The following is a 27,789-nucleotide window of genomic DNA, read 5'->3' as shown; positions in this document are numbered from 1 at the left end:
ACCCACTCAGACTCTGGGAATCACAGACACTCACCCCCAGATGCTGCCAGTGGGGCAGAGCCCAAAAGCGCTTGCCCTGGCCTCTGCACCTGCTGGTCTGCATGCTCCCCCTAGGGGTTTGAACTATGGGGTGACCAAGCAGGTGAGCCACACCACTGCTGCACGTCCTGCAAGGGGAATCAGGGAACTCTCCCATTTCATTAGGTTATATGCAAATACTATGTGATTTTTATATAAGAGACTTGAGCATTCTCTGATTTTGGTATCTGTGGGGTTCTTGGAATCAATCCCCTGTGAATAACAAAGGAAACAAATGACATCATGTCACCATTCCAAATCACAAATCCAATCGTTTAACTATCTTCAGAATGAAACGTGAAAATTTTTCATCTACTTTTTTGCCCCAAGTCTGTGCCATGGCCTCCTCTTGAGTTAGCTTGCATGGGTCTCTGTTTCTTGCAACCAAATGCTTAACTAGAACAATGCTTGTATATTGAGGAGAAGGAAACAATAGTACACACACACACACACACACCCCTCCACGCATACAACAGAGGGACCAAGACATAAGCAAGGCCTTTGAAGAATCATGAAATTAGATCCGTAGTTACTCTTTAATGATTATTAATTCATCAAGTAGAAATGAGTCTTCTCTCTCTCTGTTTTTTGTTGTTGTTGTTGTTGTTGTTTTCCTTTTTGAGACAGGGTCTTGCTCTGTTGCTCAGGTTGGAGGGCAGTGGCATGCTTATGGCTCACTTCAGCCTCAACCTCCGAGGCTCAAGCGATCCATCTGCCTTGACCTCCCATATATCTGGGACAACAGTCAAGCACCACCATACCCGGCAGATTTGTTTTTATATTTTGTAGAAACAGGGTCTCCCTACGTTACCCAGGCTGGCCTTAAACTTAGCCTCAGGCAATCCTTCTGACTCGATTTCCCAAAGTGCTGGGATTACAGAAATGAGCCACCACTTCTGGGCCTAATGAATTTTCTCTTTAAGGAAAGAATTTAACTCTTTTCTCTAATCATTTCCAGCTATCCTTATGTTTTCTAGAACTTTACCATGCAACTGTAAAACATTCAAGGCCACTCACGTGGCACTTCCTCCATGACATGTTTTCTGGCCTGCCATCTCAAGCATTTTTTTCTTTCAAATCACTAAGCACACTCGAATTATTCAGTAATTATCTGTTTCTTCACCTGATTAGAACACATCATTAAGATAGATAACACTGTTTTATTCAACTTCATTTATTAATGTATTCATTTATTTAAGCAGTCCTCTAATGAGAAATATTTAGCTTGTTTCCAATTGACTTTTGATGAATAAATGAGTGAGCGAATGAATGAATGAATGATAAATTAAGGTGGAACTAGGAGGTCCCAGCTCTGACCCTGTCGTGTGACTTTAGACAAGTCACAAAAACACTTTGGCCTAACTACTTTGCCTATAAATTATTAATTAAATTATATGAACTTCATAATATTTTGAAAGAATAAATGAGATAATACTTTAAAGACTACTTTGCAAACTTAAAGGGGTAGTTCTACCATTGTAAGATATCACTACCTTTGTTGTGAACATATGTATTTCCTTACCAGATTTAATGTGGTTTTATCCTTACTCGCAGAGTCTTGGAATGCAGTATTGTCATGAGCTGGATTTGTGCCTGTGAGAAACAGGAAACACACACAACAGTTAGGGGAGCAGGAGCAAGTAAAAGAGGAGGTAACAGTGAGGGTGGCAATATGGGCTGACCAGTAACTGACAAAAGTCTTAACATATGAGACAAATGATGAACTACAAAAAATGTATACGTGCCCATTGACTCAGAATTGGGAGGGAGCCGCTAAGGCCGTAGAAGATTTCTTAAAAGAAGTGAACATCTGTACAAATGGCCTTCTAATAGGATTTTTTAAAAATCATTTTTTAGGCTGCTGCTGCTTTTTTTAATCGAACACATCACTGGTACAATAATAGAAAATGGAGGGCGGAAGGATGAACAATTAGTAACTTAGTAGCTTTTTTAATAGCTTAACAGATTTTCTTTCAAAATTACATATGCAAGGCTGATAACAAAAAATATGATATCCTTCTAAAACATGGTAGCTTTCTAAATTAAATGTCATGAAACCAAGAAGAAAAGATGCACTTTCAACTTGTGCCATTCCTTTTGCTAATTTCTGTTTATTTTTATGTACTTTATTTGTACTGAAATGTACCGGATAATTATTCTCCTGTTGACTCAGTCCATTGTCTTACATTTAGTTCAGTACAGGCACAAAGGTCAGCAGATACAGACAGGCTTTGTTTCTTTCTTTTTAAGAGAAACAGTATTTAAAGCATGTATGATAGTTGTACAATTTATATGGAAATAAGAACAAAATGGTAAGCAATTTCTTCACAGCTATACAATCAATTTTTTTCCTTATGAAAATTTTATTTTATTTTATTTTATTTTATTTTATTTTATTTATTTATTTATTTTTTGAGACAGGGTCTTACTCTGCCACCCAGGCTGGAGTGCAATGGCAAAATCTCAGCTCACTGCAACCTCCGCCTCCCAGGCTCAAGCGATCCTCCCTGCTCAGCCTCCCAAGTGCCTGGAACTACAGGCATGCACCACCACGCCCAGCTAATTTTTGTATTTTTTGCAGAGATGGGGTTTCACTATGTTGCCCAGGCTGGTCTTGAACTCCTGAGTTCAAGCAATCCTGCTGCCTCAGCCTCCCAAAGTGCTGGGATTATAGGCATGAGCACTGTACCCAGCCCTTATTTTAGTTTTTAAAAAATTTTAGGACAAGTAGTAGATTCATATGGTTCATAAATCAAAAAGCATAAAAATGTTTTACAGTGAAATTTTTTCCTCCCATCCATGACTTCCAGAAATCCAGTTTATCTCCTTAGACACAATGTTATTAAATTTTGTCTAGCTTTCCAGGGATATTTTATGCATACATAAAAACTTTTTCTTTGAGACCAGCCTAGGAAACATAGTGAGACCCCATTTTCACAATTTTTTTTTAATTAGTTGAACGTGGTGGCTTGCACCCGTAGTCCCAACTACTGAGGGACCTGGGACGGGAGGATCGCTTGAGCCCAGGAGTTTGAGGCTGCAGTGAGCTATGATTGTAACACTGCACTCCAGCCTGGGCAACAGAGTGAGACCGTCCCCACGTGCACCAAAAACCAACTTTTTCTGTCCTTTTATTTTTTTCACAAAATTGTGTACACCATACATAACATTCTGTACTTTTTTCTCCAAGAAACAGTAGTCTTTTTATGTTATTCTAAGAAAAAAGTCTCCTTATTTATGTTTTATGCCTGCATATTAGTATTCTATTACATGGATATGCCAAAATAGAATCTTCTATTGGTAGAAGTTCTAACTTGTTTCTAATATTTTGTTATTACAGACAATGCTGCGATATATAAGCATTTGCATATGTTATTTGGGATGTGTGTACATATTATCTATAGGATAAATTCCTAGAAAATGAATAGTTATATCAGAGGATATATACATTCAACATTTTGATAGATATTAGAACATTTCTCTCCATATTACAGTAGTCCTCCCTTATCCAAGGTTTCACATTCCATGGTTTCAGTTACCTGCTGTCAACCATGGTCTGAAAATACTACATACAATTATATATATATTATTTTATATATATATATATATATGTATATATATATGTTTGTTTTGTTGTGTTTTTTGAGACAGTCTTGCTCTGTGGCCCAGGTTGGAGTGCAGTGGCGCGATCTCCACTCACTGCAAGCTCCGCCTCCCGGGTTCACGCCATTCTCCTGCCTCAGCCTCCCGAGTAGCTGGGACTACAGGCTCCCGCCACCGTGCCTGGCTAATTTTTTGTATTTTTAGTAGAGACGGGGTTTCACCGTGTTAGGCAGGATAATATTATTCGCCCAGCCACAATAATATTATTCTGAGAGCGAGACCACATTCACGTAAGTTTTATTACAATATATTGTCAAAATTGTTCCATTTTATTACTAGTTATTGTTGTAAATATCTAATTAATAAATTAAACTTAGGTATGTCTATATAGCCAAAAACATAGTGTATATAGGATTTGGCACTATCATTAGTGTTGGGACTCCACTGGCGGTCTTGGAATGTAGCCCCAGTGAATAAAAGGGGACTACCATATTTACAAAAAGTTACATTCCCTGTAGCACTTTTCTTTTGTCCTTACAACTTTACCAACAGAGTGTAATCAAATTTGTGCATCTTTGTCCATATGATAGGTCACAAATGGAAACTGATGTATTTTTAATTAAAAGATTTACTTACTAGACGTAAGGTGAAGTATACAGACATTCTGTAATTAACCCATGAAATGGATTCCATTTCTGCAGTTTCGTGGCTATTCTATTTTAGCACCTATATCTCAAACTTAAATGTCGAGTTCAAACAATAGAATGTATTTTCCTTGGCCGGGCGCCGTGGCTCACGCCTGTAATCCCAACATTTTGGGAGGCCGAGGCGGGTGGATCACGAGGTCAGGAGATCGAGACCATCCTGACTAACACGGTGAAACCCCGTCTCTACTAAAAATACAAAAACTAGCCGGGCGAGGTGGCGGGCGCCTGTAGTCCCAGCTACTCGGGAGGCTGAGGCAGGAGAATGGCGTGAACCCGGGAGGCGGAGATTGCTGTGAGCCGAGATGGCGCCACTACACTCCAGCCTGGGAGACAGAGCGAGAGGTCGTCTCAAAAAAAAAAAAAGAATGAATTTTCCTTCACTGATTTCTTATTATTATTATTATTTTGATGGGGATTAGAGCCTATTCCTCCTATGAATGTCAACTAAAGTGGTGTCTCACTGGGAATGGTAGAGAATAACTATGTTGTTTTCAGAGTCAAGTAGTAGAAAAGGACCCAACAAACCATCTGGTTAGTTCTCTTGCCTCTGGGTGGACCATCGCTAATTGCTCCATCCTTCTAACCTGATAAATTCGAACTAGGATTCCAAGAATTTCCTAAGCAGGTGATGTCACTTCTGTGCTACAGTTGAAACCCAGTAAATTCCAGTCAATCTTTGCCATAGGAAATATTTGTCCCATTACAATATATCATAATTTTTGTTCTGGCTACAAAATCGAAAAAAATTGATACCATCCTTATGTGTGAAGGGCCATGGTTAGTTACCACTTGGATTTCTTTTCTGCAGACTATATCTTCAAAATTGTTTTATAAGAACTATTTTACAAAAAATTAATATTAAATAACATTATTGAGCTAGTGTGGATAGTTACTTCACTAGCTTATAGACTTGCTTAGTGTTTTAGAATGAAAATCACGCTTACACCTGTCAACATTTTACCTTGGGCCTCTGTCATGGGAGAAGCTGTTCTTGTATCCTCCTCTTTCTTACAGAGTGAGTTACTGTCAAGGTCACAAGAAGCCATATTCAGAATTTCTAATCCAGGATCTGTCAAGAGGAAGAAACAAATGGTGTGAATACTATGCACATACTATTATAGTATAGTATATTTAACTATAGCATACTATGCACAAAGAGTTTTGCCTATGTTCTTCTCATTTGCTCACACCCCAGCAGGTCACAGAACATCAGGCTGAAAGCTATAATACTAACAGTCTATTTTAATATTATTTCCAAATCCACTTACCACTTGAAGTTATAGTACTGTCTGTCGATGAAGTGTGTCTGGGGAATGGTAGTGAGGAATATTCCCTGCCGAAAAGATAGCAAACATATTTTGGAATGTCAGGTCCAAATAATTCTCTTAAAACCAACTAAATATGCATACAAATTCACACACACAACACAAACAAGCAAACCTGGACTGCAGCAGGCTCTCAGAACACACGCGTTCAACACCATTCTCCTTAAGGAAAAAGAAAGGAGACATAAGTTCAACAATTTGACATTTTCCATTCCAAAGAGGTTGTTTTAAGCAAACATTTTCATACAATTCTAAACGAACCCATATTTACTCTGCTCTTTTGGAAAGGATATGGGAATGGGATGGTATAGGGCAGATGGATATACACACTTCCTCAAAGCTGTACTTACCCAAAAATACAATATTAAGTATATTTACAAGTCTCATATTTAAAGAAAATCTGATAAAATTTTGGGCAAAACAAATTCTAAACTCAAATGGCAGACAGGGTTTACTTCATATGCTTAAGTCAAGTTTTCTTTAAACAGAAAATTCTACAAGGGCAGGAAACAACATTTCTATGTGTGGGAATAGTACTCAACCTAAAATTTTTGACCTGGTGATTTTAAAATTGCTCTCAGTTTTCTAGCTAGAAAAATCATGCATTTCAAACTTAATCCATATCTCAGAAATCTGAAGAATTACATCTAAGTCAGCACCTATTGATGATCAAAAAGAGGTTAACAAAATTGTAGTCCCAGCCTGCCAAGGCAAGTGTTTGAAAGTTTCATATGAACCTCTTAATTTCTACAAGGAATTCTTATTTTGGGGGTAACTTTAGGGCATTAAAGTTGTACAGCTTTCTTTTTCAAAAAATACAGTGAGAACGTAGTTTCGTTTCTAATAACAAGATTTTCTAGTATATTATTTTAATTATTTAGTTCAGAAAAATAAATTAAAATTCAATAAATTAAAACTGAAACCATTCAGACACATCAAAAACCTGCACAAAGTAAAAAGAAGGCATTTAGTTATTCCATAATCAAACAGAACTTATTAACTGTCACAACCAACAACGGGTTCCCATGGGGGAATACTGTATATCACACATGGTATTTAGAATCAGTCCAAGAAGGTAGCTCCCACAGTCACAGACAAGTAAAGTACAGGTTTGCTAAGGGTTTTCTGAATGTGTATTTATCCAGTACAATGACAGCAGCTTATATATGTTTAGCACATTACAATTTACAAGAACCCTTTAATGTATCATCTCATTTAATTCTCCCAACAACCTTAGCAGTAGATTTTAGAAAGGAAAGATTTATTTATTACAGGTAACGAACTGAAGGCCAGTTAATAAAGTAATTTCCTGAGACCAGTCAGAATGGTGGAGTCAGCTTTCAAACACATATTGAACTAAATACAGTGTCCTCTCCACTGTAAACAAAACCAACTTGGGCATACCCTAACTTAGGCTATTGGAGAGGAGAAGACTTCCCAATTATTGTCTTAGACTGGTAGGTGATTTTAATGTGAACTTGTAAGATGTTCACCTCAAATGTTTAGAAAAATCCACAAACTTGCAAAGCAAGGATTTATACCTAACACTCCTGCATCAATGATGTTGGTCAACTTTTTCTCTTTTTTATTTCATTTGGTTTCTGCCTTAAATGACTTTGAGTCAGATCATATATGACTGAAACCTCTCACGACACCAGTTTAATTTAATTCAACAAACTTTCATCCAAAGTCCACTTTGTGCTAGGAACAGTGACAAGGGCTAAAGATTATATACAAAAACACAGTTCTTATCCTGAAGAAGCCTGTAGGCCAAGCATGGATTGAAATATATAATACAAATCCTACTCTATAATTTATAAGCAGCATGCCACAGAGGAAAGTAATATGCACAGGGCAGAATTAACAGAGTGGTGATATCTGAATTCAATTTTAAAGAGAAATTATACCTTAAATTGTAGTTAACTGATAATGGCCCTATTTTTTAAATATTTAAATAAATTATCTTAGTAATTTTTATATGTTTAACTATACTATCATATATATATATATATATAGAACCAGGCACGGTGGCACACGCCTATAACCTCAACACTTTGTAAGGCTGTGGTGGAAGGACTGTTTGAGGTCAGGAGTGTGAGACCAACCTGAGCAACATGGCAATACCCCATCTCTACAAAAAATTAGCAGGGCACAGTAGTGCACACCTGTTACCACAGCTACTTGGGAGGGTGAGACGGGAGAATTGCTTGAGCCCAGGTGGTTAAGGTTGCAGTAAGCTGTGATCATACCGTTGCACCCCAGCCTGGGTGACAGGGCAAGACCCTGCTTTAAAAAAAATAAAAAGAAAGAAAGAAAACAAAGGAAGCTATAAAGTGGAGAAAATTAAATATCCTTCAGTTTTATTGAGGGTAACACTTCATAAAAATCAATAAGAATTGATTTATTAATACTAAGGTATAATATCCTAACACATATAAAAACATCGTTACTATATGTAGCATGAAATAACATTTATTATTGCGCTATAACTAAAAAACACTACACATTGTCAGAAAAGGCTTCATTTTGTACCTGTCAAAATCATGGATATTCGCATTTAAGAAATATAAATGAGAATGCAGTTCTTATTTCCTATTCCATTATACCAGCTTCCAATTTGGGGAAAAGGGAGAACATCATTTCTGAAAACCTTTTCAACAAAAGGTCTAATTATTATTTAAAGCCAAAGTAATAAATACAGTAAAAATACAGTTTGCCTCCATTATGTTACATATCAGTCTCATTTGCCCTAATGCTCTGTGTAAGGCCTTCTTTTGCCCTATACCTTAGATGTGAAACATTGTAATTAGAAGTCTTTCAATAAATACAACACATTTATTGATTAAACAAATATGTGATTTTGGAGAAATTGCCTGTTTAGTAGCCATATACCACCTTGTTCTGGAACAGTAGCAAAGCAAGCAACTGCACGTTATTCTCGAAGTACTCATCTTTATAAAACTCAGTGATCAGAAAACAGCCCAATATACAACATATCCGAATCCTAAGTTTTCATAAGTTTGGTCTAATGACAATTTTTTTTTTTCTTGTGAGAATAACTAGAGTAAAGAATATTTTGTTTTTTTAAAGTCTGGTTTCAAATTTAGGATGATAGTTCATGAAAGTTGGAGATGAAACCCTCAAGGGGTTGGGACAAAAACGTTCCACATTTGGTTTCTTTTCTTCCAGCTTCTAAAGTCACCTCTATTTAAACCAGCAACCCAGGCCCACAGCAGAACATAACCAGCACGCACCAACTGTGACACCTGGACAGATCAAGTGAAAGATAATCTACTAGATATAATTTAAAATCAAAGAAAATAAAGAACAAGAAAAAGAAAGTTCAGATGAGAGATTCACTTACATATAGAAGATTGGCTCAAGTCAATGAATCTAACACATGCCGATAGCACAGAGCAGGAAGAATGCTCTTTCTGTCCAAGCCATTCAAATATTAACCTGCATAACATTTACATGAAAAATCCATGGTCCAGCCCATTTGCTTTTGACAGCAAGAGTCTAATGTAGGGTGGGGTAGCAAAAGTACTCATGGAAAATATGAAACAGATTCTCCCATGGGCTGGGTCAGCAAACACAGGAGACACACACACACACACACAGCAATATTATTTCAATATTTAGATTGAACAACATAAAGAACAATAAAAAATAACTTTTAAGATTAATTGGCCTAATCTCCCAGGATTATTTTATTTTTGCTCTTTTATATGAAATACTAAACTACAGATTTTGTGATCAGAAACCTTCTACTAATAAACATTTATGGTTCCAACATAATGTTTACTATTTGACCCATTTTAGATAATTGTTAAGTAAATTAATGTGATTTTCTGAGAACAAAAAAATAACAAAAAGAGTCTATATAGGCTTACTTCTGACTTGACCCAGTGTCTGTTTAAATGTTCCCAAAAGAGGAAGAACGCTAAGTTGAATTTTAAAAGATTAGAACTACTGGAACCTAAACAAAGCTAAATTTGCTTATAGGTTTGCATTTATTTTTTCTCTTTCTAACTAAAGGTATACCACACCCTCAGATCTACAGGTCACACCCACCACTTTCAGGTTCATTTATAATATAGTTATCAGTCAACTTCTACACATTCCAATTTTGCAACTGGCAATGTTATTTATTCTCCAAGGTTATTAATGCTGCACCCACACACAACTTGGAAGAACAGGACAGACAATAGCCAGAAAATCTTCCGAGATATTTTTAAATTGATCCTGTTCTTGGCCTTAATAAATCACCTCCCAGTGATAGTATATCTTAGACAAAAACATGTAATAACATGAAGGATAACTCAAAGAGAGACAAGACACTTAATACTTGGTTTATGGAAATTTTTTAAAAACCAAAAGAAAAACAGAGAAATTCATCTCCAGATCATTGGCTTGTTTCAAGATATCCTCTGCCTTCATGCTACCGACAATTCTGATTGTAGGTAATATAAGCAGCTAATTTTCTTTGTGAGTGTTCACTATGATCCAGGTATTTTGCATATGTTACAGAGTATCTTGGTAGGGTCAGAGCTGAGACTGAAGTAAGATAGAAGGAAGAATCAATTCTGTTGTTATAGGACAGTGTGGACAACGAACCAAAAGAACTGCAGAGACGTGAGTGGTGAAACCAACTTCTTGGCCCCACAATTTCTCGAGAGGTTGAAAATCTACATGGAAGCCACTAGTCGGTGAGGCCTGAAGAACATGGGGATATATTTGGTATGCACATCTGGTGATCACTGGAAATTTGGGAAACGACTCCATGAAAGGAAAGGCCTTCTTAGTCATCAGCAAGTGGGGAAACAAGGCATTGAGAGGCAGTGTCTTGCCTCTAAATATGACCTACTTGGTTTGTTTCCATGGACAGGTTAGGCCAGAACTCAGTGATATAGATATGTGGAAATATATGTATATATGTAATATATTTGTGTGTGTTTATTTGAATCCTCAAAAGAACTATGAAAATCAATGTCTATTTCACAGGGGACACAGCAAATTCAGATAGGTTAGGCCATATGTCCAAATTCACACAGCTAATAAGTAATAAAGCCAACCTTGCATCTAGGTGTGCTTCATTCTACAGCCTATGATATGTGGGGCTAAAGATTCTAGAGCATTACTAGGAAAATTTTCAGATAAATACAAAAGTAGACAGAACAAAGAATCTAATGAATCCTGGTATATCCATCATGCAGATTCAACAATTACCAACCTATGGCCAATCTTGTTTCAAACTCTGACCCTCTAAACCTACACCTGCCTTGTTTTGAAGCAAATGCCAGATATCATAACATTTTTGTCCATAAATAAATTTCAGAATGAATCTCCAAAAGATAAGGACTAGCAATATTTTGTTTCCTTCTTTCCTAGCTACACCAAAACATCCCAAATAAACTAATTTATTGGGTCAATAAAGAAGTTCTTTTTTTCTCAAGAATGTCCCAAACAGGGCTCCAAATTATTTTACTATGAGATGTTCTTCTTGAGACATTAATCTTGTTAGCATTCTTTGCTCTCTCAAAGACCTGTTTATGAATAATGATGTTCACTTTTATCTTGCACTGTGCCTTCTGGGAAAGATATTAGAAGACAGCTTCCTCTGTGAATATGGGGAAGGAACAGAAAGTAAATCTCAAGTTCTTAGGAGCACCAGCCAAAAGAAATGAGTCAGAAAGCAGTAAGCTAATTGAGTGCTCACTCTCAGTGTTTTAAACAGACCTTCTAGTGAATACAACCTAAATAAATAGGCGTTCAACAAATATTATTGGGCAGCTACTGTATGGAATCCTATGCAGGGTGTTACATGTGCATTGGTTAATGGCCAAATAAGGGTACTGTACAGCAATTTTATCACCTAATACACAAATAAATATAAGAAAATAAATAACTCCAATGCAAGTCAGCATACAGGTGACAAGAAATGGGGGGAACAGAGAGTTACAAGGGTCTCAAAGAAGGGAGTGAGCTTAGTTTTTTTCTGAGTGGGATCATTGAGAAACGAGAAACAGGTCTGAAAACACAACTTTCCCAGAGTCACACAGAGACCAACCCACAGAAAAACCTCGTCTCCCCACTCTTAATCCATTATGATTTTCACCTCAAGAAGGACTGGAGATGCTTGAATGTCAACATTGTGTGCTACCACAAAAAAATGTTTTTATTGGTTTTTGAAATGGGCCTTGACAGTCTAATAGAATTTTGATAAATGGAAAAGCATACATTGTTCTGGGCAAAGAAAACAGCACAAACAGGTTTGTGTGATATATTCTGACAATACAGGCTACCTGGTTTGGCTGACGTACAGGCACAATCATACACAACAATGGGGAAATAAAGGTAAAAAGGTAGACTGCAACCAGTTTAGAGAGGGACTCGAACACCAGGTCAAGTTGTTTGTTATAAGGCTGTAGAGATTGACAGAATCTATCATGTAGAGACAAGGAGTTAAGAAAACACCCATCGTTTGGGGGTTCCACTGGGATGATAAACATATATTATGTTTTTAAAATAATTTATATCATATATTTTACTCTAATTCCCTGTTCTTATTACCAATGACAATGCTTAGAAAAGCATTTTCTAAGGAGAACTTTCTATTTTCTTAAAAGATGATGTGAGTATAAAATGATGGTAGGTGGGGAGTTGCTCAAGGGACAAGGGGTGGAGGCAGAGAGTACAGTTACCAGGCTGTCGAGATTCTCCAGTGGAGCAGAAACCTGGAATGGGAAGGTTGAGAATTGGCGGGATCAGTCAGAAGGTACAGCCAACAGACTAATTCCTGGACTGTTGCAAACTACAGAAGACACAAGAAAATCTTCAGGGAACCTACAGGAGCATGTGACTGGAGGCTCGATTGTGATGTCTGTTAGCTCCTATTCCTTTTTTTTCTCTTTTCTTTCTTTCTTTCTTTTCCTTTCTCTCTTTTTCTCCCTTCCTTCCTTCCTTTTTCTTTTCTTTCCTTCCTTCCTTCTCTCTTTCTCTGTCTCTCTCTCTCTTTTTCTTTCAGATGGAGTTTTGCTCTTGTCACCCAAGCTGGAGTACAATGGCACGATCTCAGCTCACTCAACCTCCTCCTCCTCCCAGATACTTTCAAGTGATTCCCCTGCCTCAGCCTCCCAAGGAGCTAGTTTTACAGGCACCTGCCATCATGCCTGGCTAATTTTTGTATTTTGTAGTAGAAATAGGGTTTCACCACATTGGCCAGGCTGCTCTCAAACTCCCGACCTCAGGTGACCCACCCGCCTCGGCCTCCCAAAGTGCTGGGATTACAGGTGTGAGCCACTGCACCTGGCCCAGCTCCTATTTCTTAATGGGTGTCAGGACCATAGACAAAACCACACAGTCACATATCCTAATAAGACTCAATATGGAGGTCCTTTTAGATGAAAAAGGCAGTACATTTCTTAGTCCAAAAAACACTTTCAAGGTAATGCTAAGTGATAATGATTAAAATGTCTAAATTCAGTGTACTAAGAGTGGCTATGAAAAAGACCCGTATCATTTGAAGCTAGACAAATCTGAATTTTAATCCCAGGTTTGTTATTTATTAATTGAGTGATCATGGGCAAGTTATTTAACTCCCTCAACTTCAGTTGCCTCCTTTGTAAAAAGCAGAGACGTGTGGAGAAGATTAATCACGTGGCATGTGAAAATGCTTTTGTACAAAGTTCCTGGCACACAACTGATATTTGTTTCTTCCTTCTTCTTAGTAAACTCAGTGCCAGATAAAAGGGAAATTACTAATAACCAAACATCCTGTAAGCTTCCAAGTTCAACGTCCTTTACTAAAACTTTATAAGAATTGCTAGGTAAGAGCAAAATATATTTTTTAAATTTTTAAATTTTTTCAATTTATTTTTATTTTTTGAGATGGAGTCTTGTTCTGTCACCCAGGTTGGAGTGCAGTGGCGCAATCTCGGCTCACTGCAACCTCTGCCTCCTGGGCTCAAGCAATTCTCCTGCCTCAGCCTTCCAAATAGCTGAGAGTATAGGTGCCCGCCACCTAATTTTTGTATTTTTAGTAGAGACAGGGTTTTACCCTATTGGCCAGGTTGGTCTTGAGCTCCTGACCTCAAGTGATCCGCCCACCTTGGCCTCTAGGTAAGAGCAAAATAGATTCATTTCCTTTTTCTTTCTTTTTCTTAGCTACTCAGACAGGTATTTATAAACAACAACAACAACAACAACAAAACGCCATACACACACTTAACAGGAAGAATAACAACTTGTACAATTCAATAGTAAAAAGAAATATAATCCCATCTTTAAAATGAGCAAAGGATCTGAGTAGACATGTCTTCAGAGAAGTTATACAAATGGCCAACAAACACACGAAAAGATGTTCAACATTATTAATCATTAGAGAAATGCAAACCAAAAATGCAATGAGGTGTCACTTTGCACCCACAAAGATGGCTTTAATAAAAAACAGACAAATATTTAGTGAGGATACAGAGAAACTAGAATCTTCATACCTTGCTGTTGGAAATGTAAAACGACAAAGCCACCCTGGAAGTCTATTTTGCAGTTCCTCAAAAACATTAAACGTATAGTTCCTGTGTGATGCAGTAACTGCCACAAGAACACACCCAAAAGAATCAAAAACATGTTTACACAAAAACCAATACTCTAATGTTCATAGTAGCGTTATTTGCAATAGCCAAAAAGTAAAAACAACTCAAATGTCCATCAGCTGATGAGTGGAGAAACAAAATGTGGTGTGTATCTATACAGTGGAATATTATTCAGCCATAAAAATGAATGAAGTACTGATACCATGCTATGACATGGATGAGTCTTAAGAACCTTATGCTGAAAACCTTGAGAACCTTAACTGAAAGAAGCTGGGCACAGGTGGCCACGTATCGTATGATTCCATTTATATGAGATATCCAGAATAGGCAAATATATAGGACAGAAAGTAGATTAGTGGGCCGGGCGCGGTGGCTCACACCTGTAATCCCAGCACTTTGGGAGGCCGAGGCGGGCGGATCACGAGGTCAGGAGATCAAGACCATCCTGGCTAACACGGTGAAACCCCGTCTCTACTAAAAATACAAAAAATTAGCCGGGCATGGTAGCGGGCGCCTGTAGTCCCAGCTACTGGGAGGCTAAGGCAGGAGAATGGCATGAACCCGGGAGGCGGAGCTTGCAGTGAGCCGAGATCGCGCCACCACACTCCAGCCAGGGCGACAAAGTGAGACTCCTTCTCAAAAAAAAAAGAAAGTAGATTAGTGGTTGCCTAGAGCTGGGGGTTGCAGACAGGAGGAAATAGGGAGAGACTACCAAAGGGTATGCAGCTTATTTCTGGGGTGATCAAAGTATTCTAAAACCGATTTTGGTGACGGTTGTACAACTCTGTGAATATACGGAAAGTCATTTAAGTGAATAATTTAAATTAATGAATTGTCTGGTGGGTGAGTTATATCTCAATTAAAATGTAAAAGAAAGAAGAATGATGTTCTGCCAGATCCTGAAACAGAACTGCCTGCTCCATTTGATTGAGAAGATCACGAGGCTCAGGCTGCAGACTGAGGAAGGCATTCCAACCACATCTCAATGATAGAGAGAGTGACCTAAGTGACCTTCTCAGGTCATTTAGTATTATTCTTTTCTTGGGTAGAAAAGTGACATTAGCACCTAACTTTGTCAATTAGTACCTGACTACTCTCCATGGGCATGGCCCTGCTTTGTGGTCTTTGACAAAGGGTACCAGCCCTTCAAAGATTATCCAGCCTTGACCTCAATTCTTGGAGAATCAACAGAATCTGAGGCTTCTTACAGTCACTAGTGAATTTAAGTCCCAAACCAGCCTGCCTCTCAAACCAAAAGTCTAGCCCACTTCATTGAAATCTATTTTTGGTTCTATAACCCACAGAGTATACTAAACACAGGGTAGAAAGCCCTCAAATTAAATAATTTTAATTTCTTGACTTCAAAGGTTGCTATTTCTCATGCATCTGAGTTTTGGAATAGCAGACTCAGACTTGCTACAAGAATATCCATAATACTTAAAAAAATAAAAAAGACAGGGAAAAAGAATACCCATAGAAGAAGAACAGGATATGCTAATACTGAAAATGAAACCAAAATCCAGTCCAACACTCACTTCCATGCTTGGGTCATCATTCATCCTGATGTAGCCTGAGAGATTTGTTCCTGGGTTGGGGCCACTTGTGGGGCCTGGGCACCTGGCAGTAGAAAGTAGAGTTATCTACTACAGGTGAAAAAACTGCAAATCTTAGCAGATACTAAACAATAACACAGTTCTCACTCCCCTATGCCCAGTCCCAATTTTATCAAATTTCTAATGAAGTTCATGGTTTAAGTAACACATAATGAAAGAGAGCTCCCACCTCCATCAGAGAGAGGTTACAAACAACAGAGAATCCAGCCAAAGATGAAAATGAAGCATTTGCAATTCAAAGTCATTCTTCCTCACCCTCAATACAGAAGGGAAATTTTATTGAGGTAGATTAGTTCCTCACCAAATGCACTGACATTTTTGAATGTTTTCTAAGGAAGATGAGTCTGTATACTTTGAAAAGCAGGTGCAAATGAGCACTGAAGGAGGATGAGGGCAGGGACAGGTATAGGTTCCCAAAAGCTTGTTAACCTTGAGTGTGAAAGAAACAGAAATAGGATCAAAACCTGTCTAAGTTAACTTAGCAGGATGTTGTTGATATTGTGATCTATGCCCCCAGTTCCTGAGACAGACCTCCTAAAATCCTTGTAGACAGAGGTGCTAGGGGAATCTTTAATATTTGGTCTCTGATCCTGGTTCCTGATACAGTGTGTCTAAGACCTTTGTAATTCCCTGAGTGATAGGAGTGTTTGACCCAGAGCTCCTGAATCTCTTGAAATTTTCTGAGTATTACGAGCATCTTCTGTTCTAAAGAGGTGTCTCTTGGTGGGCTTCTGGATAGCCTCAGGATGAGGGGCTGGTTGCCGGGGAACCAATCTGTGGTTGGAGGGTTGGAACTTTCAACTCCACCCTGCCAAGCTCCTGGGAGGGGAGACGGGCTGAGCTGATCACCAATGGCCAATGATTTAATCAATCTTGCCTAGTAAAGCCTCCATAAAAACCTGAAAGGACAGCACTTGGAAAGCTTCTGATTTGGTGAACTAAAACATAGCCATGTGCTGGGAAGATGGCACACCCCAACTCCACAAAGACAGACCCTCCTGTGCTTGAGACATTTCCAAACCTTTCCAATGTATCTCTTCATCTGGCTGTTAATTTGTATCCTTTAAAATACACTTTGTCACCTGGCACAGTGGCTCACGCCTGTAATCCCAGCATGTTGGGAGGCTGAGATGGGAAGATCACTTGAGTCCGAGAGTTCAAGACCAGCCTGGGCAACACGGAAAAACTTTGTCTTACAAAAAATACAAGGCCAGGTGCTGTGGCTCACACCTGTAATCCCAGCACTTTGGGAGGCTGAGGTTGGTGGATCACCTGAGGTCAGGAGTTCAAAACCAGCCTAGTAAACATGGTGAAACCTTGTCTCTACTAAAAATATAAAAATCAGCTGGGCGTGGTGGCAAGTGCCTGTAGTCCCAGCTACTTGGGAGGCTGAGGCAGGAGAATCACTTGAACCCGGGAGGCAGAGGTTGCAGTGAGCTGAGATCATGCTGCTGCACTCCAGCCTGGGCAACAGAGTGAGACTCTTGTCTCAAAAAACAAAAAACAAAAATTAGCGGGGCGTGGTGGCAGGCACCTGCGGTCTCAGCTCCTCAGAAGGCTGAGGTGAGAGAATCACCTGAACTCAGGAAGTCGAGGTTGCAGTGAGCCCAAATCACTACCGTACTCTAACCTGGGTGACAGAGTGAGACCCTGCCTCCAAAAAAAAAAAATTTAAATAAATAAATAAAATAGACTTTGTAGTAAGTGGATAAATGTAAGGAAAGTGTTTCCCTGAGTTCTGTGAGCTACTCCAGCAAATTATTTGAACCCAAGAAGGGGGTCTTGGGAACCCCCAATTTATAGAGAGTTGGTCCGAAGCACATGTCACAGTCTGGAACCCGCAAGTGGCATCTCAAGCAGGGACCAGCCTTGTGGGACTGAGCCCTTAACCTGTGGAATCGGATGCTATTTCCAGGTAGATAATGTTGGAATTGAACTGAATTACTGGACGCCCATTTCATGTCTGCTGAAGAAGTGATTGGTGTGTGGAAAATTGCTTGGAGTGTGGGGAAAAAAGCCCCCACACATCTGGTATCGGAAGTGTGGTGTTGAGACCGCAGGAGGAAAAAACACTCCACTGGTGAGTGTGCTTTTCCTTTAGATTGAAAGATTAGTCTGTGTACTTTAAGAGGAAGAGGGTAGGGTGCAGGGACAAGGACAGGTTCCCAAAGATGTGTTAACCTTGAATGTGAAAGAAAGAGAATGATGATCATTCTCTTTCTTATGTTAACTTATGTTAACATGTTACCTATGTTAACTTAGCAGTCTATGGTATATTCCTAAAAACTGGAAACATTTTAGGTAGTCTAATTTGTCTTTTAAGCTTTAGAGTGGTATTATGAAATTCAAGGAAAGCCAGAAAACTATACTCCAAGAAAACTTCAGCAATAACTTTATCTCAAAGTTGTAAATTTTCAGCTGGGCGTGGTGGCTCACACCTGTAATCCCAGCACTTTGGGAGGCCGAGGAGGGCAGATCACTTGAGGCCAAGAGTTTGAGACCAGCCTGGCCAACATGGCAAAACCCCATCTCTGCTAAAAATACATAAATTAGCTGGGCATGGTGGCGTGTGTCTGTAGTCCCAGCTACTTGGAAGGCTGAGGCATGAGAATTGCTTGAACTCGGGAGGCAGAGGTTGCAGTAAGCCGAGATCGCATCACCGCACTCCAGTCTGTGCAAGAGAGCGAGATTCCATCTCAAAAAAAAAAAAAAAAAAGAAAGCAAAAAGAAAGAAATTGTAAATTTTCAGGAAGTTAGAGAAGTTCCACAATAAAGATGTGATCTCACGTTATGAAAAATCCAACCAATTAAAATGTTAGGCAATGGGAATAGGCCACCCATGAGGAGTAGAGTAAGTAAATTTTGCTCTTAACCTACTTGTGTTGTCTTGTTATATCCAAAGCACCGTCCTTTACTTCTCCATACGTAGGCCTTTCACACAGAGCGTGGGTTTGGTTGGCTACACCTGAGAAAGGTGTTGATTCCAGGGTTGGAACTGTTGTAAAACTATCCAGAGATAAGGCATCTGCAGTAGAACAGAAAAAAATAAAAATAGAGACCAATTTCTGGTTCAAACTATCTTGAAGCATAAAGTCTTTCCCTCTTGAGAGACTGAAAAAGTGAAAGTTGACCCACTTCTAGTAACATTTTAACATAAACTCCCTTGATGCCTAATCACAGAGGGTAAAAATGTCAAATGCTTAATTTTGACAAAGCATTTGCGAATGACAGTAATATTAATATATATAAAATAAGAATTTTAGTTCTAATAATAATATTTTAAAAGTAATAATTTCAAAAAAGCTTTTTTAAGTGTGGGAGAGACCAGAAAACCCCTGTCCACTAAGCAACTAGAGGGATTAACAATCTATAGCCAGCAGGCGAAAATAATCCAGTCCGCTGCCTGTTTTTGTCAAGTTTCACTGTGACCAGGTGTGGTGGCTGACGCCTATAATCCCAGCACTTTAGGAGGCTGAGGCAAGTGGATTGCTTGAGCTCAGGAGTTTCCGACCAGCCTGGGCAACATTTTTTAGAGTTACAAGTTTTGTAACTCTACAAAAATTACAAAAATTAACTGGGTGTGATGGCATGTGCCTGTAGTCCCAGCTACCTGGGGGGCTAAGGCAGGAGAATCACTTGAGCCCAAGAGATTGAGGCTGCAGTGAGCCGTGTTTGTGCCACTAAGTGACAAAGTGAGACCCTGTCTCAAAAAATAAATAAAATAAAGTTTTACTGGAACACGTCCGCACCCATTTGTTCCTATATTGTCCATGGCTGTTTGTGTGATACAACAGTAAAGTTGAGTAATTACAGCAGAAACTAAAATATTTACTATCTGGTCTTTTACACAACAATTTTGCAGCCTCCAGAAGAGAAAAGCATCAGACATGGTCATTAGAACCCATCAAAGACTGGTAGGGGAAATAGGTTGAGCTCACAAATCATTTATTAGGAAAAACCATCTTGTTATGTGTGTTTCTGAGTATAGAAGGCAGCAGAGTTTAATAGAAGAAACACAGAGTTTAGACTCAATCAGAAAGTTTTGGTTCAGATCCTGGCTCTGCCACATACCAATTGTGTGATGTTGAATAAATAACTAAGCCACTCTGAGCCTCAGTTTGCTTATGTATAAAGTGACAGATGACCTTAGGCAAATTATTAACTCAATGTTCCTCTGTTTCCTTATCTTTTGAATGGTAATTATATTAACATCTACCTCATAGGGATGTGGTGAGGATTAAATGAGTTAATAGATATGTTAAGAGCATAGAACTGTGTCTGGCACATAGCACTCGTTCTCTTTTTTTTTTTTTTTTTTTTTTTTTTGAGATGGAGTCTCACTGTGACACCCAGGCTGGAATGTGATGGTGTAATCTCGGCTCACTGCAACCTCCAATTCCCGGGTTCAAGTGATTCTCCTGCCTCAACCTCCCGAGTAGCTGGGACTACAGGTGTGCGCCATCATGCCTGACTAATTTTTGTAGTTTTAGTAGAAATGGGGTTTCACCATATTGGCCAGGCTGGTCTCAAACTCCCAACCTCAAGCGATCCGCCCACCTCGGCCTCTCAAAGTGCTGGAATTATAGGCATGAGCAACCACACCTGGCCAGCAAGCACTGTTTAAGTACTCCCACTGTTGGCGGTGGTTATTAAGTTATTGTGAATAATCTCTATAAAGCACTAATCTATATTGCCTGACACAAAATAGACACTCCATTAGAAATAGTTTTTCCTTCTCAAATTTAAATGATCACCAAATCACTCTACTTTTCTCTTTATTCCTTCTTAAATTTACTTTGACAATCATTTCTTTTGTCATTTCAGAACTAGACATTAATTTTGGCTTTTAACTGCATCCATGTTATGCTGAGAGGTGTCACTACTTTGACCATTTCTTAGAATAAAGCTCTTTCTCTTGGCATTGACTATAAATTTGGCCCACACCCCCACTTTTCCTTCTCCAAATATCTCTTCTACTGTATCTGAACCCGAATCCTCTTGTTTTCAAAATGACTTGCCTACCTTTGGCTCTTTTTCAAACACTTAAGGCTTTTGATTCTTACTTCTCTTCTTATTTTTTTGTTTTGTTTGCTCATGTTACTCTCACCCATTAGAATACTTTTTTGACGCTTTTTGCTTTTCCAAAGCCAACTAATCTTTCAAGGCCAATTCAACTCTAACCTCTTCTATGGAATCATCTTTGACTTCTCTGAGCCCAGGTCTTGTCTCCTTGCTAGTTTGTGACCTACTTTAAGACTTACTCTTTTTTGTTTGTTTGTTTTATAGATGTTGCCCAGGCTGGTCTCGAATTCCTGGGCTCAAGCAATTCACCTGCTGTGGCCTCCCAAGGTGCTGGGATTATGGGCGCAAGCCACCGTGCCTGGCCAGGACTTATTCTTTATCATGCATAATATGGCACCTTGCACAGAGTAGGTACTCAAATATATATTGATTGACTGAATTCAGGGATAAATATCCAAGTATTCAACAATTTTTCCTATACAAATGTAATAACAACTAGTTATTTTCCCTTTCAAATAGAATTCTACCCCTACTTGTGTCTAAGCAGGTATAGAAGGGGGGCTTACCCAGCAGAGGTGTGTACCAGCATGTATGTTTCAAGGTCAGGGGTGTCTGATGTATTCTTCCTTCTTGACCACCATATAATTTGTGGCAACACTGCTTCTGAACAGAAAACCAACTATTAGTAGCCATCTAAAGGAATGTAACATATATTTCATAATCTACTACCTCCATTTTCAAAGGTAGAAAGAATATCACGAGCCTCAAATGACCCTGTGAGAGACATCGAGAAGAAAATAAATGATGTCAAGTAAAAAAGCTTTCAAGTGTTTGATCAAAAGGTATACATGAGTAAATTATAATTCTTATTTAAAATTCACAATTTAATAATCTAACAGAATGCTAACATCATCAACTCCAAATAATTGACACTTTGACGTAAACAAAGGCTTTGAGGAAAGAGGTATAGGTGAGGAATAAACTTAGTTACATAATTCTTCATGATACTGCAATTTAAAAAAGTAAAACAGGCTGGGCGCAGTGGTTCATGCCTGTAATCCCAGCACTTTTGGAGGCTGAGGTGGGTGGATCACTTGAGGTCACCAGCCTGGCCAACATGGGGAAACCCCATCTCTACTAAAAATACAAAAATTAGCCAGGTGTGGTGGCGTGTGACTGTAATCCCAGCTACTCGGGAGGCTGAGGGAGGAGAACCTCTTGAACCCGGGAGGCAGAGATTGCAGTGAGCTGAGATCGCGCCACTGCACTCCAGTCTGGGCGACAAAGGACAAACCAGGTTTGTGTGTATGTACGTGTACATTTATGAAAATAGCTATCTGTTGCCTCATTTGATAATCTCTTGATAAAAGCAATATATACAGTTCTAAGGTTACTGATACATACTGGATTTAGCTTTCTATTAGAGGATAGCTGTTGATTCACAATTACTCCCTAAATACTTTCAAAAAGCTTGCAATTACCAATTTTTCTTGAAGAGGTTGTTGAATTGCATCTGTGCAGGACAGGGAATCATAGTGAGGAAATTCCTCATCTAAAAAGCTCTGTCAAGAGAAAATGGTAGAGTGTATTCAAAGGCAGAATGATGAAAGGGTCAAAGATCCCAAATATATTAGACTTAATAGAAGATATAACACTACCTAAAGTGGGTGAAATTGACAAGTTTTTTATCTTGTATTCTACTCCAAGGGAACACATTTGTAATTGTAAACCTCCTATTGTGTTTTCCCCATTACTTGATCTAGGAATGAAATCCGAAGATCAGGAACAAGAAACTGAATGGCTTTGTCATTGAAATCTTGAGGCAGAGGCTAAAGAAGCTTGTTAGAGATGTAACTCAGAGCAGTGAAAATGGTGTCTGTGGAAATTTGATAGCTATGAAATTATTGCCTTAATCCAAGAGGTAGATTCACATCTATCATAGTTATAATAGAAAATGTTGTTGGTGTTCTTGAGATGATTAAAGCATCTTTAGATATGGAGGTTTTTCCAGCTCAACTTATTGCAGAGGGCTTTTTAGGCACTCTGCCTAGCTTCATTTTTTTTTTCCTGGTTTAACAGATGTGTCTGCATTATGCCCTGGAAACAGATACTGCAAATATCACCCTTCTTTCTTTCCTCCTCCATCATCTTCCTCCAGTGCCAACCTTGCTGCTTTGCTATTCCCTTATGTTCTTCATTTCTGAACAAAAAGGAGATTCACCAACTATCATAAGGGAAGGAAATACACTTAACTCTACCGGGGATATCTTAAGATGACCCATAAAGAAAGAAATAGAAAGTTTAATTTAAATATGAGAAAGAAAAAAGAGACAGTAACTATCAAAGCCTATTCAAGAATACTCAAAATTTCAGCATATTATAAATTGAACGATATGCCCTTACTATCAGAAAGGAGGTCCCCAAGACTGAAAAACTGGCTCTTTGCTAATAGATATAGCGGTGGGGCAAAGAAAATTCTGAAATGCTTCCTCTTTAGAAGATATTGTCAGTAGCCACTCACTAACGTAAGATCTCCTTTCTTGTTTTGCTGAATACTTTAAGTGCACAAGAGAACAAAGTACACCAAAACATTTTATTCTAAACTGGTTAACTTAATGATTAAAGTCAGTGTCTGTTATAAATTAGCTTCAAAACCTTACATGAATTGAACATTTTCCTCTACAGTAACTGAACATATATCAGAGATATCTTACCTGAAACAGCAAGCCATGGTGTTCCCCTTCAATTAACCTCTTTCGAAGTGACTCAATTGTTGCTACAAAGAGAATTTATAACCAGCTCAATACGACTATTTTTATTTAATTAATTATTTATTTCCAGACAGGGTCTGGCTCTGTTGCCCAGATTGGAGTGCAGTGGCATGATCTCACCTCACTGCAAACTCTGCCTCCTGGGCTGAAGTCATCCTCCTGTCTCAACCTCCCAACCTCCATGTGCCTGGAATTACAGGCACATGCCACCGCACTCAGCTAATTTTGGTATTTTTTGTAGAGATGGGTTTCACCATGTGGTCTAGACCGGTCTCAGACTCCTGAGTTCAGGTGATCCACCCACCCCGGCCTCCCACAGTGCTGGGACTACAGGCATGAGCCACCGTGTCCAGTATGAGCATATTTAGCCTTGTCTTCCTTAATTCATTTCATTGCTTCATAAACTTTTAATGGCTTTAAATTTGGGGCCTGAAGAAAAGAAAATAATGATTTCTGAGAATGGCACTCTGAGCTTATGACTCGGGAAAAATGGAAAAGCAGGCTAGAACAGATAAGCCATTATCTCCCTTGGGTAGTTAAATTTTACTTTGATAGATACTTGTGAATTATCTTCTAGAAGTGAGTCACAGAATTGTCTAATCTTAAGAATACACCTGGCCGGGCGCGGTGGCTCAAGCCTGTAATCCCAGCACTTTGGGAGGCCGAGACGGGTGGATCACGAGGTCAGGAGATCGAGACCATCCTGGCTAACACGGTGAAACCCCGTCTCTACTAAGAAATACAAAAAACTAGCCGGGCGAGGTGGCGGGCGCCTGTAGTCCCAGCTACTCGGGAGGCTGAGGCTGGAGAATGGCGTGAACCCGGGAGGCGGAGCTTGCAGTGAGCTGAGATCCGGCCACTGCACTCTAGCCTGGGCTACAGAGCGAGACTCCGTCTCAAAAAAAAAAAAAAAAAAAAAAGAATACACCTTAGACCTGGTGCAGTGGCTCACACCTGTAATCCCAGCTCTTTGAGAGGCTGAGGTGGGTGGATCATTTCAGGCCAGTACTTCGAGACTAGCCTGGCCAACATGGCAAAATCCCATCTCTACTAAAAAAAAAAATACGAAAATTAGCTGGGTGTGGTGGTGCGTGCCTGTAATCCTAGCTGCTCAGAAGGCTGAGGCAGGAAAATCGCTTGAACCTGGGGGGTGAAGGTTATAGTGAGCCAAGATCATGCCACTGCACTCCAGCCTGGGCAACAGAGCGAGACTCCCTCTCAAATACATACATACATACATAAATACATAAATAAATAATACATCTTAGAGGTCATTCAGTCTGACCTCCTACTGATAAAGAAATCCTCTCTCCAATACACCTCCGCTTGAGCCCTCAAATTATAGCCCTAGGATCCCAGAATCCTACAAGTAGACCTCAGATCATGAGAACACTGACGTGCACAGGATTGAAAAGGTAATTGGTAAGTCATGGAGCTGAGATTAGACTCATGGAACAGAGCTTAATTCAGGGTATCATTCAGTGAAACTAAAAATATTTGTTTTTCTGCTTAAGTAAAATCTCCAAAGGTCTTATGGCTGGAATAATGGAAATGGGGGGAAAGTACCTAATATTTAACTAGCTCTTTGATGTACATAATAACACATTATTTATTTGACAAATCCTACTCTCTGAAACATAGCCAAAACCGGAAAATAAACCCAAATCTTTTGAACAACTAGAATAGATACTGATATTTATGCCCTTTATTCACGTGGCAAATCTCACACTTCGACTCGGGCAGTGGGCTCTGGGTGTACACATAATTCTCAGCAGTTTGACGGCCTTCTCAGCCCACAGAAGATTAAAAGCAAAACTTAAACAAGGATAAGGAGCTCTATGGAAGCATATTAATAGCTACCGCTTTTTTAAAAAAATCACTCACAGCCAGGAAAATTATTAACAGCAGATAATCTGGCATCCAAAATATATAGAAATCTGGTGCTGCTTATTTTATAAACCAACTGTTTTATATCTTAATAGCCTGAAGAAATTCTGAGTCATGAGCATAACGCTAATGAAAAGAAGTACATAATCTAATTTTTATAACTTTTTCAGGAAAAAAGGCTCTAAAAGCTTCAATTATGTAGAAAATTACCTATGTAAATTTTTTATTTTATAGGACTATTGTTTTGGTAAAAATAACTTATTTCTCAATCAAGCTTGACATAGTGTTACTAGGCCCACTACGAGCAAAACAGATGTTTGTTTTTCAAACATCTCCCTTACATAGGAAGAAAAGCATATTTTAAAAAATGTATTTCTAGGCTGGGTGCGGTGGCTCACGCCTGTAATCCCAGCACTTTAGGAGGCCGAGGCAGGTGGGTCACCTGAGGTCAGGAGTTCGAGACCAGCCTGACCAACATGGTGAAACCCTGTCTCTACTAAAAATACAAAAAAATTAGCCAGGCATGGTAGCGCACACCTATAATCCCACCTACTTGGGAGGCTGAGGCAGGAGAATTGCTTGAGCCCGGGAGGTGGAGGTTGCAGTGAGCCAAGATCAAGCCACTGCACTCCAGCTCTTGGTCACAGAGCAAGACTCCATCTCAGGGGGGAAGAAATGTATTTCTAACCTACAAAAGTCATTTAAAATTTATTTCTTATTAATACTTAGGACTCTGGTAAAGATGAAAATTTTAAAAAATTCTGTCTTAACTGTATTAAGAAGGAAGGCCCTGTCTTCCTTCTGACCTATGTCTAAACAATAGAAACCAAAGCTATAAGAAGTGGCCATGGTGTGCTTCTGAAGGTCGTGTATCTCCAAAATACAAATTCAGAATACTGTCTTACAATTGCCAATGAAGCCATGTTTCAGAAGCAATGATGAGTTAGTATAAGATTGTCTAAATTGTCCATCTGCTTGCTCACCAGGCAATCTTGGTTTTAGAAACAGTCTATCTCGAAGCATTCAAATTGAAAGCCTTATTTCAACAGATGTTTTGTGCAATGTGTAGCAACTATTTCCATATTTTCCACATGGCAAAACAAGTTGGCTTATGACCACAATTTGCATTCACCTTTGCATTCTGCTTTACATGTTTGGAGTTGGACCTGTAATGCCTCTAGAACAAATATATGCTTCATATAGAAGGAGGTAAAACAATGGCCACTGTATCCCCTGCTGTTGCCATCTGCCATGTAGGATGGAACCAGGTGTCTTGGATGCATTGCCTCTGAAGAAAGTTGAGACAAAGCAACTTTCTAAATGACTATGCAATGAGGTCTCAGGCAAAGGCCCCACAATTAATTGGCTATTGAAAATGAAAATTATAACATTATTAGAGCCGTAATCATGTTAGCTATCAATGATGGATGACATTTTATAGAGTACAGGACTTGTATAATACTATCTATATGTTACTGGAAAAAAACCTCATGTTCTGTAAAATTGTATATTAAAAATATCAGGGTTCATTAAAGAACCCCAGACTAAGATCAACTATTCATAGCACATATCTGTCAAAGGACTTATATCCAATAATAAAAGGACAGAAAACTTAATTTTAAAATGGGCGAAAGACTTAGACACTTCACAAAGAAGATATACAATGGCCAATCAGCACATGAAAAAGGGCCCAACATCATTACATCTGAAAAACATATATTAAAATCACAATGAAATACCCATTTAGTAGAGTGGCTAAAATGACGAAGATTGACACTACCAAATACTGAAGATGTGGAACACTTAGAACCTCCCACACTGCTGGTGGTAGCGTTAAATGCTATCAACACTCTTGAAAACTGTTTGACAGTTTCTCAAAAAGTGAGAGTCACAGCTATGCTATGACCTAACAATTTTACTCCTAGATATTTATTCTAGGTGACATGAAAACTTATGTGCACACAAAGACTTGTACACAGATGTTCATAGCAGCTTTGTCCATTGTAACCCCAAACTGCATATACTGCAGATATCCAATAACAGCAGAAAAACCAATCAAATTTTGGAATATTCATACAAGGAAATACAACTCAACAATAAAAAAATACTGCTAAGAAATACAACATAATCCCATTATGCTGACAGGAAAAAGACCAACATACAAAAAAGTACATACTGTGTAACTGAGT

General features: G+C 38.9%; 1 protein-coding gene across 4 annotated transcripts in view; it reads right to left on the bottom strand.

The window, feature by feature from the left end:
* Nucleotides 1-27,789, bottom strand: part of LRMP (lymphoid restricted membrane protein) — a 75,963-nt gene that overhangs the window by 23,351 nt on the left and 24,823 nt on the right. The window contains exons 6-14 of one of the 4 annotated variants that reach the window (XM_025401196.1): nucleotides 23,657-23,718; nucleotides 22,424-22,504; nucleotides 21,509-21,605; nucleotides 18,798-18,945; nucleotides 15,843-15,924; nucleotides 5,829-5,875; nucleotides 5,657-5,721; nucleotides 5,350-5,457; nucleotides 1,601-1,671 (exon numbers count right to left, since the gene is read on the bottom strand). In XM_025401196.1, coding sequence (XP_025256981.1) covers nucleotides 1,601-1,671; nucleotides 5,350-5,457; nucleotides 5,657-5,721; nucleotides 5,829-5,875; nucleotides 15,843-15,924; nucleotides 18,798-18,945; nucleotides 21,509-21,605; nucleotides 22,424-22,504; nucleotides 23,657-23,718 — 761 coding nt within the window. The remainder of the gene's footprint in view (nucleotides 1-1,600; nucleotides 1,672-5,349; nucleotides 5,458-5,656; nucleotides 5,722-5,828; nucleotides 5,876-15,842; nucleotides 15,925-18,797; nucleotides 18,946-21,508; nucleotides 21,606-22,423; nucleotides 22,505-23,656; nucleotides 23,719-27,789) is intronic. The other 3 variants (XM_025401198.1, XM_025401197.1, XM_025401199.1) reach the window with 3 other exon arrangements.

The sequence above is a fragment of the Theropithecus gelada genome, chromosome 11 (assembly GCF_003255815.1).
Source record: "Theropithecus gelada isolate Dixy chromosome 11, Tgel_1.0, whole genome shotgun sequence".
Lineage (NCBI taxonomy): Eukaryota > Metazoa > Chordata > Mammalia > Primates > Cercopithecidae > Theropithecus > Theropithecus gelada.
This window is presented reverse-complemented; position numbering and strand designations above follow the sequence as displayed.